At 37.0% G+C, this 21,161-nt stretch overlaps 2 protein-coding genes across 2 annotated transcripts; one reads left to right on the forward strand and one right to left on the reverse strand.

The window, feature by feature from the left end:
* Positions 1–9,384: 9,384 nt before the first annotated feature.
* LOC136236665 (solute carrier family 53 member 1-like) lies at positions 9,385–11,806 on the forward strand. Its single transcript, XM_066026892.1, has one exon. The coding sequence runs from the start codon at positions 9,465–9,467 to the stop codon at positions 11,517–11,519; it is 2,055 nt and encodes a 684-aa protein (XP_065882964.1). The 5' UTR covers positions 9,385–9,464; the 3' UTR covers positions 11,520–11,806.
* On the reverse strand, positions 11,645–16,008 carry LOC136236674 (programmed cell death protein 2-like). The gene is made up of 3 exons (XM_066026903.1): positions 14,934–16,008; positions 12,821–12,931; positions 11,645–11,962 (listed from the first exon to the last, which is right to left on the reverse strand). The coding sequence occupies exons 1-3, from the start codon at positions 15,915–15,917 to the stop codon at positions 11,798–11,800; spliced, it is 1,260 nt and encodes a 419-aa protein (XP_065882975.1). The 5' UTR covers positions 15,918–16,008; the 3' UTR covers positions 11,645–11,797.
* Positions 16,009–21,161: the final 5,153 nt, after the last annotated feature.

Genomic DNA, 21,161 nt, shown 5'->3' on the forward strand with positions numbered 1-21,161 from the left:
ATTATACGCATGTTAGTTTTTCATTAACATACGTTTATATTTATGTACACGAATACATTTTAAATTCAATCCACTTCTTCTTTCGGATTCAGTAAGGGAGTGATTATAAGCAAGTAAGTAAGCAAGCAAGAAGATGCATACTTTACTATATATATTTGACATGGAGAACTCTATTACACAACTCGGCATTTCCACAGAAAGTCCAGTTCTCTATATGTGAAAGGATCTTCCACACACATCCGCTTCTATAAATTGGAACTTTTTTGAATTTGACATAACTACAAATTTCCACTCCTACATTACAATTAACAATGTGTTGCTCAGCTCAATGCTGATCAATTAATATATAGATTATCACAATGTACAGTGTAATGATATGGATCATTTACTGTGTGTGAAACTCCTGATAACTTTGGTCACATATCCTGCAATGCAAGCACAATTTGTAGCACTTAGTGATACGGACAGTATTTAGAAGATGCAAGTACACAGAATTCTCAGAGATTAATTGAACCAATGCCATGTGTACCTTGAACTGCTGTTCTGTTATACAGCATATCAAAACCACAGTGATAAAATAGGATCCAATTTTGGATGCACCAGTTTATTCTTGGCAAAACAATTAGTGGTTAGCTAAATGTAGCCGTATTCCAAGTATATATACCTAAACTAGTCTGAAACAGTCTCATTTTTGTTATTGTAAGCCTTTCTATGGAGTGAGAGATTGATTATGTTTAACTTTTCACCAAGAACAAGTGCTGTAGCATTGTTCTTAATTTTAGGTAATAATGAGTGTGTGTATAAGTCTGATATGTAGTGCATGCATGAATGATAATAATATTGTTAACATTGAGTGATGGCACCACTGATGCTTGTGAGTTTATTTCAATTATAATTATATATGTATAGTAATTCGTAGATCTAGACTTGCAATTACATTTATACTCTTTAGTACTGACCACAACCAGCTGCAATGGGCAAAACTTGGATTCAGAGTTTGAAGCTAACTACTCCTGTAATGTACATCAGGATTGTGGAACTCCATTGGGCGTTGGCCTTTGTAATGGGACAACTGGGATGTGTGAATGTCAGATGAAAAGTTGCTATGACTACAACAATGTAACCAACCGCTGTATCATCAAAAAATGTCGTACTCTATACCTTGAGAGCAACAGAATAATATGTATGAACCATGGAGCTAAGAGTAAAACCCAGGCATTGTTGCTGAACATATTTGCATTCACTGGAGCTGCTAACTTCTATTTGAAGCACTATGCTCTTGCTGTTGGACAGGTGCTCTTCTTTATAGTGTTTCTTATCACCGTATGCTGTCGGTTTTACACTTGCAATCGTCTCCTGTGTACTGATAGTGACATTGTATGCCGCTGTGTTAAAAAGGCACTTGCATTTGGCATAACTGACTGTTTAGCTAGCTTTTTTATCATACTTGAACTGATATGGATATTTTATGATTTCTATCAAATTGGGACAAATGGTAAACTGGATGGAGATGGATGTATACTAGCTGATGATGTTATACAAACAGCAGAAGATATTCCTGGTGTTATATTAGATGTTTTGCCAGAGGTGGCCGCAGAGTAAAAGTTACTGAACAATGCATTTATGTTCACAAGTCACATACAGTTGGCAGTTATATGCACTAATGATAGTAATAGCATTATAACATATTGTATACACACGTATACATCACTGTAACAATTATAAAACAAAAACTTGAACTTAGTCTGCAATCAATCTTGTTGTACCGTATCTCTGCTAGGGTTGAGCAACATTTAATTTGTGACATGCGATAGCTTTTAATGCGATTGTTGCAATATTGCATTTGAAAATTAAAACAGAACTACACAGTTTGAAAGGTCTGTGATGTCAATATGAGTGCTTGTTTTCAGTGAGAGCTACTTCATGAAAAATGTTTCTTTTGTCAATAAGTTAACTATTTGACCTGGTTAGCAATAGTATACATGAACTGTTTCAAATATGAGGCTCAGAATGGACACAATAAGTGTGATGATTATTGCAAAATGTGATAAATATTTCTTATGCAATAATGTGAAGACTAAATACATGCGATGATAGTATTGTGGGCACTTCATTATGTGATATTGGCGATTTATCGAAATATTTCCCAACCCTATGTGGCAAGGTAATAAGTGAGTATAGCTCAATGAAAACATAAGTCAACCAAAAAAAATGCATATTATTTTTGTGATTTCCACACCGGTACATCAGCAAATGTAGTTGAAAGAGTTACTCCCATGGCTAACAGGAAATTGCTTAACACATTTAAATCAATGCTAGTATACAAAGTGATTGTTATACAATCATTACACTGGCATGGGCATGAAGAGTAATGAAATTATCATCGTTGCTGTCATTATTTTTTCTATCACTGATTGCTGTTTTCTCTCAAGTCTTCACAAATTATACAACTATCCCATATTGTAACATTAACCTGCACTCATTATGCTGATTTCTCAGAAGGTCATGTGAACCAAATGCAAACCAAATATGTGACCTGATTTGCGAAAAGGTACCTTTTTCACACACAAAATTTGACCCATTGTTTGAACTTTAAAGCTTCATAACTTTTTAATCATGGCAAATAATTGCTTGAACTTTTCAAAGAATGTAGCTACAGTATCTGGCTACATTGTGATACTAAGAGCAAGTTAATCAGTATAACGAGGCAAGTGTTACATCATTTTGTTTGCTGGTATGTCAAATGTGTGGAAAAGGTACCTTTTCGCAAATCCGGTCACATATGGTGATGGAATGACAACATATTAACAATGTATTTACCACGTAACCATGGGCACGTAACCATGGGCACGTAACCATATTATAATATGGTTATGTGCTCATGGTTACGTGGTAAACATTGTGCTTCACATGCTCATAGTTAACCACATAACTATGAGCATATACAGCAATGCTTCACATGAGCACTGCCATGCTCATGTGAAGCACAATACAATTTTTTAAAAAGATATCAAAGAATCACAAATAGCACCTAACATGGTAGCATACATTCCCACTTGTCATTGCAGGAGTTCTCAGAAAGTGCTGCAGGCACTATATAACCCTTCTTTGTGCATGTTTTATTTATAACATTTTGTGCAATGAGGGCCGCATTTGGCATGTTTACCTTTGTTTGCACTTCTCTGCTAATAATGTTGGGTAAGCAAAGTGTACAATCAAGGTACAAATTGTGTATGTAATACTCCATGCATGGATCCAAATGGAGGAATTATAAAGTGTAAAGGTATTGTTCTTATTTGTAGTGGGATGCAAAGCACATTTCGATGTTAATGAGACTAACCATACGTGTATGTACCTCAAGTCTTGAGTGTGGCAACCCTTCAGGTGTGGCCAAGGGGATTTGTAATGAGACAAATGGAATTTGTGAATCGCTATTGCCACTTGTTTTTACTACAGCAATGCATCCAATTGTTGTCTTCTTAAGAAGTGCTATACCTTATCTATTGAAGACAATGACTGAATAGTTTGCATGAATCGTGGAGCTAAAAATAAAACACAGGTATTGCTATTGAATATATTTGCATTTACTGATGCTGCAAATATTTACTTGAAGCACTATGCTGAAGGTGTCACACAGATGTTGGTGTTTCTGGCACTAATTATAGTAATAATAGTCTGGCTGTGCACCTGTATGTGTCACCTGATAAAAGATAATAGGTATGATATTGTCGGTAACCATAGATCAAACATAATAACCAAGATGATATGTAAATTAGGAATACTTGATATAATTATATGGTTCTCACAACAACAGAAACAATGTGTTTAATTGCCGACTTTAATAACATTGGCACTAATGGGAAATCGGATGGAGATGGTTGTTTACTATCTGATGACACTATAACTGTTGTTGAAGATGTTTCTGCTGTGTTACTAGATATAGCAGGAGATCAGAGATTCCAGAATAAGTTAAGATTACTCTTATAGCTACATCACTTTAACATACATACACTGTTGCAGTGCATCTTCACTGCATTATGTATACATCGTAATGTTATTACTACGAGTAATAATTACTTTGAATTAATAAAAGTATTATGTAATACATTATAAATCCTATATCAGTTCAATCTACACATAACTTTGACAGTGCAATGGCTCAGTACAAAGAGATCAATGGATAATCATTAACAAATCATATCTATTACACATACTATAGAAGTTATAGCTATGTCATTGCCCAAAGTCCGTATCATTATTACATCATTCCATAACACCTCATGTGAAGTTGTTTTTACATGCTCTAGATATGTAACTACGTTAACTTACTACTAATGAGTCAATTTTGTAGTAGAGATATATTGATTGTTAACAACATGAACATACATATCACTCCTAGCTAAATAATGGTATGTATGAATCACTAGATTTGACAATTTCACAAATACGTGATGGTTTCGTTTCCACATGATGGTTTCGTTTCTAATAAGATACACGATATACATGCATATAAGTGCAGCATTACTTGCAAATTCCCTAGCTTGAGGTTCATGATTTACCATGCAGCATACACTGACCAAATTACATAATACTGAACACTTGTCCTCATGCAAGTAGGGAATTTGGGGCAAATACTCCCTGCCACCACATAATATTGTATCTATAGCTGTTTAAGTGTTATCCAAGCATGGTACAAAATATGTAAAGAGAATTAAGCTGTATAATTATTATTGGTGCTAGCTTGATTATAGTAAAACAAGGAATACTTAAGATGGGGAAATGGGACACCTTATCAGCGCTCTCCTTTAAAAACAGTTGAAGTGCTCTATTAGGACAGTCATCACAATACCAAGTATTCAAATTTGAGTTGGTTATACTTATCTTTTAGAATTACATACATGGTTTAGATTCAGTGATGTTTGACTCTATTGATAACTGTTCACCTTGACCAACTGTAGTTTGGCAATTTAACGTTTCAGTAGTGTGGAATTCATTCCCTTATAAAGAATATACAAGGTGCCTTACTTGATGACATGCAGCTTTTGTAATAACATTATTTGTTTGCCTATTCGTAAAGGTAACAATAATTACTGATATTTGGCTTTATAACTAAGCATATGCTTAAATACTTGTGGTATAGTAGCTATCATAATATGACACAAATGGTTTACAGACAATATGCTGCAGTTTCAACATGTGATGGCTCATATTTAAGAATATTGTACTAGTTTTAGCATTTTACGGTAGGCATTGTATTCTTCTATTATCTTTGAGTTTTTAAAGATGTGGAAAAGCAGAAAGTGTATGTATCTACCATGTAAAAGGAAACAAAGCAGCAGAAACCAAAACAATGCTTAAGAATGTTAAATACAATAATGAGAGCTTGCATGGAGACTACGTCAATAAAGGAAACATCATAAACAGAAGAAATTGACAGATATAATAGCTACATGTTCTATGCTCTGCTATGTATAGTGTATCATTACCAAAATTATGCACTGTATCTTATTATCAGGATGTACAATACATGTTGGTGCAACTATTGGCTTTATTATACTCAGAATGTATTATGTACATATGTTCTATATATGCAAAATAATGATGAGTTTGTCTCAGAATGACATATGGTATAGTATGGTAGCCAAAACATGCACATGCAGCAGTGAAGACGACAATGAAGTGTTGACAAGATAATGTATATGGGAGGGATAGCAGATTCACTGACAGTGATCATTATTATAATAGTATGTAAATTGATAAATTGTACCACGCAGCTAACTACATTAGGACATTAGCTATAATTACACAGCTCCACTGACTGGGTGTTGGCCTTTGCAATTGGACGACTGGGGTGTGTGAATGTCAGTTATGCAATCGCTACGACTACATCAATGCAACCAATTGTTGTATCCTCAAAAAAATGTCGCACTGCCTCTATCTCTTGAGAACAAGAAGATAATAATAGATGCTTTAATCATGGAGCTAAGAGTAAAACTTAGGCTTTGTTGCTGAACTTATTTGTATTCACTGGAGCTGCTATCTTATACTTGAAGCACTATGCTCATGCTGCTGGACAAATGCTCTTCTTTATACTTTTTATTATTACAATAATGCTGTCATTTATGTACCTGCATTTGTGTTCTGAATGCAGATAGTGATGATGCATGTAAAGCTGCTGTAGTATATTCTGGAGTGCTCCCAAGGCATTCATACACAATTAGCATAAGTTTTCAGACCACAGCTTAACTGCATGTAGATAAGAATGCAGACCTAAAAACTAGCAAACAGTATTCAATACAGAAATTGCAGGATGACCAAGTGATGGCTGAAACAATGCTATCGGTAATATCAATACATTTCATAGACATCACCATCCCATGCATGTATTTTGTGGCTAACAGCTCTGATTTTGGAATACAAAATAGCTGTATCCACTATTACAGTAACCATGTGCTATTTTGCTGCTTCTTCATGATGAAAAAACACAATTTTGAAAGTAATTATTCAATTATATATACCTCTGTGACTTAGCTATACTGGTATAAGTAACCACAAACAAGACAATTGTACATTAATTTTAGTGGGCTTGTTTCATTGGCTACTTGATGTAAATTCTCTTACCCTATAGAGATGTGACAAGACTAATTACAAACTTTTTAATGGCAATATCCAATATGCAGAAAAAGCTATATATACGTACAAATCGTTAGTGTATATATATGTAGTACGTGTTATAACAGTCTCAGTTGTCTAAGTAACTCGACTATGTCTATATGTACATGTATTGTTTAGTAACTTTCACTCTGGCACCTCTAGCTCTGGCAAAATTTCTAATATGATGCCAGGAATTTCTTCTGCTGTTTGTATAACGTCATCAGCCAGTATGCATCCATCTGCACCATCTGTCCCAATTTGGTAAAAATCGTAAAATATCTGTATATCAGTTCAAGTAAGACAAAAAAAAACATAGTTTATCAGTTATGCTAAAACAGCCCAAGTGGTAGGACTTATTAAGCTTCAAATACACACATCTTTATAATATTGATTTAACACACGCACTGCAGACTTCTCACAAACCAAATGCATGCTAAATAATTATGATGATGGAATGACAACATACTCATGATCAACCACAAATTTATTATTGTACTGTAATGCTCATACATACACTTTCTACTAGTGAGTTGATCACAACTACTTTGTAGTAGGTATTGTTGACATACATAAAACATGCATGCAGCGATTAATGTTTATCGCAGATTAATAATGGTTTTAATTTCCGAAGCACATGACACACTGAAGTAATATTGATCACTACTGACTCATCCTACGTACCTTAAGACATACAGATGCATTGGCATGTCAATGATTCTTTGCCTCCACAAAATGATGATTGTAGGGCTTGACAGGGCATATCCAGGAGCTGACAAGAGGAAGAGGCACTCAAAACAAATATGCAATTCAAACACATGCATGCTATTATGGTATCCATGATGACTACACTATTAGAGAATCCTATAGCTATGCAATTACAGTGTAGTTTTGAAGAAGCTAAAAAGCTGTGGATATGATTTTTGCATCTATAAATAAAATATTCCTTGGTATATATATTATATTTAAGTTACGTAGGACTAATACAGAATTTAAGATGTATTATAATTTGCCTGAATAACACTTGTAGATAGTATGAAAGTGGTGGAGAAGCATCAGATTTCCCATTATGGACCATACAATCCTCAAACATCCAAATAAGTATCTGTTGGTCAACACTTATATAGATCTTACTATTTTCTTCTAAATAGAGATTGCGATTAAATCAACACAACAGTCAATTCCTCTAAACCACCATGCACCCACATGATTATTGTAAGTGTGGCAAGGTTTCATCAGCGAGGAGTTTAATTGGGCCGCGGATTGGCACATATCTGCCAAATTAACAGTCCACCAATCATTATTAAAGATGTTATCTCACTAAATCCTATATGGGATAGAGTATGTATGTGTATAATATATATAGTGCTAGCTAACGCACTCATACATCTGGTAACGTGCCTATTATACGGTGTCAATAAAGGAGATTATGGCATATCCTACAACACGATCACATGGTTAGGTCTGTAAAGGCCAGGCACACTTGATCCATAACAGATAGCCTGCAATTGCTGTGGTTTGGAGCATTAAATAACCTGTACAAACAAGCACTCCAAACCACAAAAATTGCAGGCTGTCTATTGTTATAGAGGCTAGAAGCTTCTTTTTTGAGGTGCAAGATATTCGAGTGCTGAAGGTCTGTACGACAGCTGGTCCTACAGCCTGTTTAAAAATGTTAAGAAAGTATGTTAACTATGTTTGAATCGAGAAGTTGGAGAAAGGAGAAAAATTCATGACAGCATGGCCGGACCTGCATGCACATAGGCATGCAGTCTCAAACCTACAGCCATCTGATTTACGCTTGAATGTGTACAGAAATCTGCCAGGTGGTCAGGATGTTTTTTCTCCTTATTAACTCAGAGCCTTGTGGAACCAATATATATATTATGAACTCTTGGTGCAACCAATTTGGCATTTTCAACCAAACGGACATGTATGCATCCAGTAGCTATACAGCACAAGTCAGTGCTGAAGGTCTGTAAGACACCTGGTCATGTTTTCTGTGCTGTAAAAAAAGTGATAGCCAGCTTTCTCAGTATGTGCATTGTGCATGCATGGTAGCTAGGGTGAATAGTGATGTGGGTCTCCAGTTTGCCTGCACGCATGTCCTAACTGAATTAAATCACACTACCTAACCATATAAGGTTACGACTACAATTATTTAGCTATTCAGTTTTTTGCCCGGGCTAGATGGACTGCCCTTGCCACCACCCCCAGCGCTAGGTGTTAAAGTGCTGGACAGCTGGAAATACCAGCAATCAAACAAGGCCGCCAGACTCCAAGCGACCCTCGGAGTAGGCCAGATCAATATTAGTGGTTGATGGACGGCCAACTGAAGAGCGATGACCCCTCAAACACATCACTGCAGATCTTAACAATGAAAAGCAAAGCCTACATCGCAGCTAGAATAGGCATTTGCTGTAATTAATGCTATGCTTCTCAGTCAACATTAAAGCAAGCTTCCTGAAAACTGTTGTAGCAGTGGGCCCCATGCCACCAGTAGCTGTAAACACTAATGGTGAAAAGCAAGCTCTCTCAACCTCTCTAACACGCTCATGGTACACTAGATGTACTAGTACTGAGTCAGTAATTAACTGTAGCTTGAGAGCCATGATATCACCTATATATAGCCATATAAGGAAGTGCAGGTTGATTGTTTCCAGAATAAACGTGATAATCACGCTTTAGAGTATTCACTGTATTACGTAATTAATTAATCTTAGTATACTAATATTTTCGGTCAAAAGTGGGGCGAGGTGAAACATTTGAGACTGCTCTTTGTTATCGTTATGGATCGATGGCGGGTACACTGAATGGCCGCAGCACAACAAGGTATATATGGAACATTTTTCGGTGAGGGGTTCGGAGCTATACAGGTGCTAGAAGCAGGAGTTGACTACGGTAGATTACGAAAGTACCTTCCGCCCAAGAGTGGTGGCAGCGATTCTGGTTTAAGTTCTTCATTAGGGAACACACCGTTTGAACTAAACGACTTCGCCCGTCATACAGGAGATAGAAACCGCAGTTCTTCGGTCCCAACACCGACATCTGGACCTCCGAGTCCAGGCAGTGATAAGTTTAGGCGGGAAAGTCGAAACTCTTCAGCAACTTCTACTCCGTCTAGTGTTGCCAGTGATATAGACGGGTTTATATCAGAGTGTGAGACACAGTATAGCAAGTTGTTCGGGTTCATCCAGAGGAACATCGACTCGATAGAACAACAACTCGAAGGGAACTGTGATTGTGTGATAGTACCTACAGACCACTATGCCAGTATGACACAGTCAGTTAATGGTAGTGCCCCAGTGAAGCCTGAATTGAGTAAAGAAGAGCTGGTGGATAGTATACCTTTATGTAACAATGCATTAGAATATGTGACCCAACTGAAAAACTGTTTGATAATGAATTTGAGGGAATTGCATGGAATTCTAGAGAGTCATAACAAAGCCTTCCCAGATGAGAGAGATGCCATCACTCAGTTTAAAATGTCAAAGAGACAATACATCAATGAGGTGACTGGACAACTAGAACATTGTAGAGGACACGTACTGGATCATAAACACTATTTAGAGGCAAGGTTGAGTGTTGTAAGCTGGAAAGATCTGATGAAACCAGAGCACAAACAGTTTACTTATTTTGCACTAGCTCACTTCATAGTGTTCTTGTTGTCTGTTGTAGCACTAGCCTGGTTTGGTGGTGATAATGATCGTTACATTGGCTTGTTTTATCTCTACCGTGGTCCGATGTTTGTAATACTTTTTCTCTACCTGTATGCTATCAACCTGGTCGGGTGGGCTACAGCTAAAATCAGGTACATTGACATCTTCAATTTCACCAGTGTACAAGAAACACCAACACCTTATGTCATCTTCAACATTGCTGGAGTGCTGAGTTTGACATTTACCATATTTGTGTCTGCACTATTGTTCACTGTACACTATGAAGAGTCAGAAACTCCAGAGAGAATCTTACCTATTGCTTTGTGGATAATTACCGCAGTATTTTTGCTCAATCCATTCAAGTGGTTTATTCGTAAGGGACGGTGGGGAGTAGTCAAGGTTGCACTGAGGATTTTGTTTGCTCCATTTTACCGAGTACGTTTTGGAGATTTCTGGTTTGCAGATCAGCTAAACAGTATTGTTGTGATCTTTCTGGACTTTGAATTCATGGTCTGTTTCTTTGTGTATCTCTGGCCAAATGGTGAGGATGAAGATGGCAAAGTGTGTAATGGCAACCGGTATGCTGTGAGACCATTCATCTCATGTTTGCCAGCATTATGGAGACTATTACAGTGCCTGAGGGTATATTATGACACCAAGCATTATCCACACTTGATCAACGCTGGAAAATATTGCACTACATTTCCAGTCGTGATTTTGTTTGCTCTCTTCACTCTCAACAATCGTACCCTGTCTGAAGATTTGGAATTCCATTCAAAGGAAGGTTATCTCTTCACAGCGTGGTTGTTATCCTCAATTGTTCATGCTGTGTACACTTTTATCTGGGACATTTACATGGATTGGGGACTCTTTCATAGTAAGGACTTGTTACGACCAACACTTATCTACCGGTGGAAAGTGCTGTACTATTTAGCGATTGTCGAAGATTTTGCACTGAGGTTTGCCTGGTCGCTGAAGCTTTCCCTTGGACTTCAACTGCAAGCAAACGTCAATTTGGTATACACAGCATTGGCTACACTAGAAATTCTCCGTAGATTTGTGTGGAACTTTTTTCGTGTAGAGTACGAACATGTCAAGATAACAGCAACGTTGCCAAGTAGTGACTCTGAGAAATTCCCCAATGAGAAATGTATCAATGAAGAGACAGAATCTTTACTGCAACCTTTCCTCAATAATTATGTCCCATAGATACCCAATGTGGGATAAAGCAATTTATCAATGATATACATATATATATTCTATTTTAATATCATATTGTTTTATGTAATTACATATACTTTTATTTGGTTATTTAGGCCATTGTAATAAATTTTAATTTATTTTGCGATTATTATTGCAACAGTTAACATCACTATGCTGTACCATACACTACGAATGCTACAGTCATTGTAAATTATAATTTTTATTTTATTAAATTATTTTCATACCATGCATTTGTTGAATAAAAAAAATTATAAACCATTACACTACATAATACTAGGATCTTGTTTCCATAGAAACTCGGATTGGTAGACATTTCCTGTTCCACTGGTACAACTCTGTTCACATGTGTACACAATCAATGTTCCCCAGTCAATACTTGGTCCGGTAGTGGAGTCAAGCTTCAGGTAGTACAGTAACTGAGGCATAACCTGTATGGTGGCGGGATATATTTAGAATAGATAAATATTTCCTTATAAGGGCAAAACCAGCTGGTTATACTGTAAATAGAAACTATGGCCTTGCATTCGCACAGAAAAAGATTGCAATGTGTAAGAAGGTACCACATTTACACAGGTATTGTGTACGTGTTACGTAATTAAAAGTCGACCCCTATACACCATCCCAAAGTGTCCGTATTGGTGGTATGGTCTGTGGACCTAGTGTTCGTGTAGTTAAATAGGATCATGAATAAGTGTCTTGATTTTCATGATGTGTGGTTATCCATTTTGTGGGATACTCCACTGTATGCATATCCAGTACACAACTTGTCCCTGTTAAAATTAGTACTTGTCTGACCTTTTCCAAAACATGTTCACCACAAGTCAAACCACAGTCATTAATTAAAATAAACAGTTAGTAACCACTGTTTCTATAATGTGGCTTGATAAATTTATTTCTTGGAATTGTGATCTCATGCAGCTACTGTCACCTACCACTGATAACTTTTAACTGCTAAATATTCATCCCAGTTGCTAACAAGCTACACTGATGTTTTTGTACATGTACATCTTCAACTAAACCAATGAATTCATTATGAAACCTTGTAATAAATTTACTTCAACATGACAACCAATGAATTATCAATGGTACTGTAATTTGAGCTATTGTACCTAGGTACACCAGAATATGACTTCACCCAATGAATGAGATGGTCTACATTACACAATGTACATATATACATCATGCTCATACACAGACAGACACACATACAGACAGACACATACACAGTGTAGTGCTAGGAGTTATAAGGCACCTTGTGGTGTGTATGAGCTTCTGGTAGTGCTTACCTGAAATTCAAATATTCTCCTAGAGCCACACCTCTCACAATCTGGAACTTGATTGGCCACATGTTCACTGGATATCCACAAAGGGGAACCTCCCCGTTGATACCTAATCACCTAAACACAACAACCAATGAAATATCAGGTAGACACAAAACGTCCCACAGATAGTTTAGCACAAATCATCATTACACATTAAACATATGCCATGTTGGGGCAAACCTAACCACACCTCCCTTCTGATAATACTGTGCATATGTCATCCCGGCTTGTTTCAATCCTTATCATTACAAACTAGGTGGGACATTGGTGATTAAGAGCTGGGACATGTTATTGCATGAAGTCAATTCTATACATACATATTACGAATACTAATTACATTATATTACATAAGGCTACTAACGTATACTTGTGTATTAGCAATCGAGAACTCCTATATACATTCACAGATGTACACTGGACATCTTGACTAGTAACTTGTGTAACACATGGTCTTAGAGAGGCAGTACACTGCTGGCAAATGATAATAATGCAATGGTGGTATTTCACATTAACGAGTACCCAGTGTTTATTGGGACATCATTAACACTTATTAACAGTTAGTAAGTGGTGAAAATTTTGGAGGAACCAAATATTTTGATTAATTGTTCCTTGTGCCTTGTGAGGATTGGCTTAGCACACCAAGAACAGCGAACAACATCTTGAGACCTTGACTGGCACAGTGAGTGTGGCAGAGGTACAGGCTGTATGTTGACTGTTTCAAGTTGTGGGTGTTACCTAGGGATTTTCCCTTATTGGAACACTTTACACTGCAAATGTCAACACACTATTTCTTGAATTAAGTCACTGCATGACACATTATTTTATTCCAGTATGTCATTTGTGAAATTATTTTAGCGGTGACCATCGTTTCACTACTGTCATAAGGTACACCACAAAAACTCAATGGCAATAAATACAATGAAACAAGTACACAGAAACCATAGTGGACCAGCAGGTCATGTCCATTCATTAAAGAAGGTACATCAGTTTAAGTAGTGTACAGTTTTGTAAACAGCTGGGTAGACTGGAGCAATGTGAGTAAAGTTTCTTCCTCAAGGAAACAGTGACACCAACTTGGCACACGCATGTAAGTATGCATACACACACACACACTATGTATGCATACACACACACACTATGTATGCATACACACACACACTATGTATGCATACACACACACACTATGTATGCATACACACACACACTATGTATGCATACACACACACACTATGTATGCATACACACACACACACTATGTATGCATACATACACACACTATGTATGCATACATACATGCACACGAACACACACATAAAGAGCTAGTTATGCACAAAAATTCCCAATCGTATGCACATAGTATTTAACTATACAGTACAAATGCAGCACATATAGATACTATGATACCACCTTGTACTGGCATTTATCCAAATAGAGCATACACTTACTGAACACAAATACTCTAATAGAACAATCACATTTATGGAGTACAAACAATAGAACATAAGCAAGCGGTGTCAAGACATGTATCACACATTTACACCTGTACATGTTAAATGTCACCAAAGACTGTACTGATTTACAGTAAAGGACAAGCTAGTAACTATGTTACTAACTTGAGTGCAATTCATTCATACAAAGGTAAGCTAAATAACTTTCAGCTGATATTAAGAACCAACATCATAATATACTTGTACATATTGACAACTTGGAATATGCTATAGCAGGACAGTACAGTAAGCAAAAGAAACACTTTACCAAGCTAAAGCCCAGCAAACTATTCACTAGAATAAGCCGCTACTGGTTAGTACCAGATGGTCTCACATAAACTAGTACACGATTGTCTGTTTTGTGTCGGATTAAGTCACTACAGGATAGTGCGTAATAAGATAGTCTTGCATAAGCCACACCTTTCTTACAGCTTTATGTGAATAACGAAAAGTACCCACTCAAACAAAGGTAACAATCCACTCAGTTATTTAGACCAGTGTATGCAGTATATGCAGTGTGAATGAGTACTTTTTGTACAAACATTACACATGTACATTCGCGAGACTAATGATTATCACTTATTAATTACCTGATCAGGCTCAACAGATGTCCTCTTTCTAAACACCATAAACTGCTTATCTTTCTTCAATCCCTTTCCCACGTCATCTGTTGACATTTGGTCCACATTGAAAGAGTCAGATCTTCCTGACTGTTGTTCTAGAAACTGATGATACTCTTTCATCCTCTCTGATTCACTCTTTTCAGGGGTGGATTGGATTGGTGGCTCTGGTTCAGTCACAATTTCAAACTCTTCAAACAATACTCGTTGAAAATTAGCTCCCGCAACACTAGCGCTTGTCTCTTCCCCACAAAGTCTCTTGTGTCCTGATTTCCAGTGAATCACCTGATGCTCCCGGGAACAATAGTTTATAAGGTGACACCGGGAACACTTCTTGGGTCCACTACAACCACACACTACACATAGAGGAGGCAGGTCATGTGGTGTCTTCCTAGTTTTGTCTTTGTCCTGTTGCAATGACAGCTCTTTCATATCCAAACTACTATTAGTATCATGATCACTGTTCACCTCGCCATTCACATCATTATTGATATCACGACAGTTTGTCTTTGTGTCTGTCACAATGTCTTCTTTATGATCAGTTATTTGTACACTATTCTCAGTACTACACAGCTCCAATTCTTTCTTGTTCTTAGGTGCTTCGTCTCCATCAGTTTCAGGTTCATAAAAAGGATTTACACATGGCAAGTTACAACGAAGGACCAAAAATGGGTCTCCGTCGTTATGGGAATGACAAACGGGGTTCCTACAACAGAAAATGTACACTGTTCGATGATAGCATTTTGACAAGTGATCGATCGGCGCGTAGAGTTGTAGTAAGATAGCACGAGGGTTGCCGCACTTCTTGCACGTGAGATCCTCTGCGCGTGGTAGGTTGACAGGATCCAGCCAGACAGGTTTGCCGCCAGTTTTACTAGCAAACACTGGGAGATCGTCTTCAGGTTTCTCAATAAAACCCAACTCAATTTCTTCCAAACTGCTACTACAAGCCATTTGGAACGTGCAAAATTCGAGACCACAATCAAACCTTTCAATTAATTGTGAAGATTATTATGCTGAGGCGTTTGTGATCAGAGCTCATCTAGCTCCAGACGATGAAAGGCTAGGATGACTAATTGCTGCTCATATTACGGTTTTCAAAGTCACATGTACAGCAAGTTGTATGTATAAATTATTTGCTGCATGTACAATAGTGGCTATCGAGGAGCATCACTGTAAGTTTGTCCTTTCCCAACAAGTAGAGCCACAAGCACTACAGAACTGAAACTCAAATTGGAGCTGACTGCACCTAAAGCCAATGATCAGACTGTTCAGGTAAGAAAGGGTGTATGATTGGCAGAGCTGTGAGTGTGCAATCATTTGTCATAGACAAGTTTTAACTGTATGTCTCCTTTGTCAATACCGTGACTGTCCAAAAGTGCAGCATGTAAAATTTTGTTTTCATACGAGTCACTTCATGTTGATTCCAGGAGAACTAGGAGTGTTGTATTTAGCTGCTCTGTTGCCAAGCATCAACACCAGTACAGTATGTTAGTTATCATTCTGTTCTACAAGTGACAAGTGTCAAGTTACAGTGCAAAGGATGGTACCACCAATAAGGATACCGTGTAATAATGCTAGCAGAATATGTCTTGACCAGGAATATAATGAGTGTTTCATCCATCCCTCCGTAGCAATATGTTCTTTAAATTATGTGTTTACTTGGCTGGCATAGCTAACACCAAATTCTCTGATCATTTGAAATGACGAACCTTAGTACACATAAAATGGCTATACACAGCAGAGAGAAGCAATTGATTTTTAGCGTACTGTAGCTGACTTGCATGTACAGTTATTCACTGAGCAAGGTGTATAATAATAGAGCCATGTATTAGAAGGGCTAAATGATTAAAATTATTGCTATACACCTTCTCTTTGTCAGTACTACCAACAGTTATCTGCATTCCATCTACAAAGATTTTTGTATTGTAATAACTAGACCCCATTCAACTGATATATTCATCAGTACTGGTAATTAAACAATTGACGTAATACTTCAGGAGAGAATGCTGGGTAATCACGGGAATAAGCAGTGGTGTGTCTGCTTCGAAATAGTATTTTACAAGGCATAAAACATCCTTGTAACCTCTGTAACCAGTTGCATGGAGAATTAAAAGCAAAAGGAAGACAAAAACTACCTCTTATTAAGCCACATACAGTACACTGTACATGAATCCATGATTCCATGCATGTTGATGTCTGGAAGTGTTGTAATTCACTATTTGTGACCTGGCCTGCGAAAACAGGGCATGTGGGCACAAACTACACCCCATCACCTACAAGTCATATCTCAGTACTGGAAAAGTATATTTCCATTCTGTAACTTGCATCATGATGCCAAGTAAATGCTTACTAAGAGCTGAAAATTGCAATACCATAGCATAATGGTACAAAAAGTTATGAGTGATGAAAGTGTGAAAAAGTAGGCAAAAATCATATGCCCACATGCCCTATTATTGCAAGTCCGGTCACATTTGGCTACATCACTAGCTGTCTTGTGCAGGTATACCTATGTATAAGTGGCGAGGTATTTGTGGTACAAACAAACGGACGAACCTAGGTGATAATTAAATGCTAACAGAATGGAATGTCCTGACATTAACGGTCATAGATAAATGTTATTTTCCAACATGTGTATTTGTATACAGTGTGCATGATGTCCAGTTGCTATGGTGGAATAGTAGGGTTTGTATTATGTATAATAACAACCAGAAATCAGCTGGCTATTATAGCAACTAGAAATCAGGCTCAGAGAAATTAAATTTGTACTTCATGTGATGATCACACATGACATGTTGTTGATGTTGTTGATCTTTGCTTAGTGCTTTTAAATTTATGTGTTTGTGTTTGCATGTATGTAAGTGTTAAACCAAATTTGGCTTCCTGTGCCTAAGCATGTATTTTCCAGTTCAATATTCTGTGTGGTTTGGTAATGTTTATTTTGTACCTGTATTTGTGAGTAGCTATGGTTACTATGTTTTACCATTCAAACTTCTATTCAAAATTTTATTTATGTTGCTGAACTCAGCAGATGGTAAGTAACACCATGTGAGCCAGAAACATAATAATTATGCCATACTGCATATCACTATACAGCTGAAACTACTTGGTTTGGAGAATAATGTGTTACTGTAGCTTCATGGTACTTTTAATAAAAGTTTCCCTGTGTAGTGGGAGGTTGCAAGCTACATATAAGTGGTAGTTAAGACCATTTCTGACATTTAAAATGTACGTATCTGCCTACCAGTCCACACTTCAGAATCAAGTAAAATTTTTCCACAGGGCCAAAATGTTTCTTCTTTTGCATACTTAGCAAAAATTGCAATTACACGCAAAGACCAATGGAACTAAAACTTTAGCAGCAACTCAGAAGGCCCAAGGATGTAGCATCCTGAGTGCAGCAAGTGTGCTACTAAGGGTCTGAGTGGTTACTAAATCGTTTACATATCCTGCATGTAGATCCTGTTGGCTGCAGTACGTATTAAACTCAAATTGCAATTACCTTTAATTTATAGCCATGACATGAGTGTGGTGAAAGATCAATGAAGAACAATTGAAAGGTTTCTTAGCTTCTTGTGCTGAAGTTCCTATAGCAGCCACAAAATTATTATTATTTACCAGCAGGTGGGTAACCAGACCAACACAGCTAGATACTGTTATTTGCCCAGAATCTTGAGAATTGTTTAACAGAACACTGAGTGTACAGTATTTGCAATAAGCCAAAGACGACAATAAAAGTTTACTAAGGTGAGTAATGATGGCGAAAAGTAAAGTTAGCCGGCTCCGCTTCACTAGGACTGATGTACTGAGTTGTTGAACAGTAATGCACACAATGCTGCTGGAAAGTCGCCTAATACTTTAGTGTTGGAATTGTTTAGCTTTACAAAACTGCATGCAGGTGACTATGTACTGTAAGTGATTTAGTAAATTCTAAACGAATTAACTGTACTACAAACATACATGCTTATAGTAGGTCAACCACTGTGAAATTTAGCATCATTTTTATGGCGTATAAAGGTGAATTATTCGCTGCTAATCTACGTATTTCACAACATTGCAGTATTTTTGTCATTACTGCAAAGTAAACGTTTAAGGATTTAATTTTAAAATTAACCTATACATCATAGCAGTTTTTTAAAAGGAAAAATCAAACGATTTTCAGTGTTCAGCATTGAAAGATACAGCATGCGATTCCAAATATAATACATTTTTACAAGAACTAGACTATAGTTATATGTATATGTCCCTTTGTATAAACAATAATAACATTTCATTCTGAAATGTTTTCAGTTTTATACTAGTAAAGTCAATGACATTTGGAAAAAAGTGTTGTATTGGGCTCTTCCATTGCTAAGCATCACGTTCCAGACTGAAGACGATTGTGATAGTGCATGTAATGCTTGTTTGTTGCCATACTACTAATACTGGATGCATTGGTCATTTTTTGTCACATTTTGTCTGGTATCATCCAGATCAAATCTTGTGTGATAACATATTGAAGAAACCTTGTCACGACTCATGGAGACACGTCGATTGTGCACTACTGTCTGTAGGCATACATGGTATCAAGAGTTCATAATATTTATATGGGGGAGAGTGTCTAACTGCCAGTATGGCCTGTACAAACACCCTGCTACAAGTTCACTTTTGTTCATATGTTGCACCAAGAGTACATAATAAAAATAGGAAGGGAGAGTGTCTAACTGCCAATACAGCCTGTACAAAATCACTGCGTATTATTGAAAAGACAATGATCTTTGAACAAATCAACACTTTTACTGACTATAGAGATCTGTTGATAGGTGTTGAGTGCTGTTGATAGGTGTTGAATAAAGTAAAGCCTTTGCTCTACCAATGTGTGGATGTTCTATAATACGCAGTGATTTTGGCTGAAGGTGTCCTAGTTAGACACTCTCCCTCCCTATTTGTATTATGTACTCTTGGTTGCACCTCTAGCCTGATTCTACTGATAACAGAGAAATGTTGATAGGTGATGATTGGTGTTGATAAAGTCAAGCCTTTATTCTAAGAGAAGCCTGAGGTGTTACTTGTAGCAGTTTGTAGCAGTGTGTTTGCTGAATATTCTCCAGTTAGACACTCTCCCCCATACAAATATTATGAACTCTTGATGGTATCTACCCTTTGCTGCCTGTAGACAAAATGGTGCCATGGTTAGTGTAGATTTCTGTGGAACTCTTTGTTAGATAGTTGGTTAATTGATCCTTCCTTTGTATAGTGCAGTTTTAAAATAAAGTAAGGTTCCAGTGATAAACAAATAGATAATTATGAGTGATGTCACTATCCCACATAGCTATGTAGTGCAATATTTAGATTTATATATCTTATTTCACTACTTTTTATTACTGGAATCCTATAAATATTACACTCTATTTTGCTATACTATAGTTGATAGTATTCTTAAGGCTGTCATTGCTTTATCAGAGTATCTTGATTTTGCTGTTTTTCACAAGTTAGCTATGTCTGTAAGTGAAGTGCCAGGTCTGTTCTCTACAGCAAAACTGTGGCTGATTGCAGCTAGAAAATTGATGGGCATGGTCCCCTTTTAAGGGCATGGCGATGTGTTCTGAGCATTGAAGGCTGTATTAACAATGAGATTTTTTGTTTATCCTGGCAAACAGATGCAGCCACAATATCTACTCACTCTCACAGTAGCTTAAGCATTTCAAATAGTTTTTGTGGAATCTATAGTATTTAAATACTCTCCTCTAAGGAAGTGTTGATACAGACAATTAATTATTACTATGCGGTTTCCATGCATGAAGAAGACATCATATAGTTGAAGATAAAAGGAAAGGTACAAAGCAGAAGGCAGGCACCAGAAAAAGGCACATGTGCCACTCCTGAGTTGTTACTGTGGTATGAGATGGTGGCTGTACACTGCTTTGTTCAGCCTCTAGCCTTTCCATTGTGGTCAGGCTGGCTAAGACCAAAAACCTTCTGTAAGTGTTTTCTTGTGGATTTGATGTTTACTGTAATAAACCTTATTATATTCTTTAAGAGTGCTGCCATCACACATGATATTTAAATGATGATTTTTATAACACCACTTTGGCAATTTAATTCAGTGGGAATCATACTGTACAGTAGTACTGTACTGTTCTGATGATTCATCTTATAATGTATGGATAACTGTATAGTAGAGCTTGAAATTTGCAGACAATGTACTGTATTATTCCA

The sequence above is a fragment of the Dysidea avara genome, chromosome 1 (genome assembly GCF_963678975.1).
Source record: "Dysidea avara chromosome 1, odDysAvar1.4, whole genome shotgun sequence".
Classification (NCBI taxonomy): domain Eukaryota; kingdom Metazoa; phylum Porifera; class Demospongiae; order Dictyoceratida; family Dysideidae; genus Dysidea; species Dysidea avara.

Coding starts and splice junctions, on each gene's coding strand:
- LOC136236674 (XM_066026903.1), bottom strand. CDS start 15,917: ATGGCTTGTAGTAGCAGTTTGGAAGAAATTGAGTTGGGTTTTATTGAG. Junction 12,932..14,933: donor CATCTGTTGAGCCTGATCAG/GTAATTAATAAG, acceptor TGTTGTGTTTAG/GTGATTAGGTATCAACGGGG. Junction 11,963..12,820: donor GGAGAATATTTGAATTTCAG/GTAAGCACTACC, acceptor GCCACCATACAG/GTTATGCCTCAGTTACTGTA.
- LOC136236665 (XM_066026892.1), top strand. CDS start 9,465: ATGGCCGCAGCACAACAAGGTATATATGGAACATTTTTCGGTGAGGGG.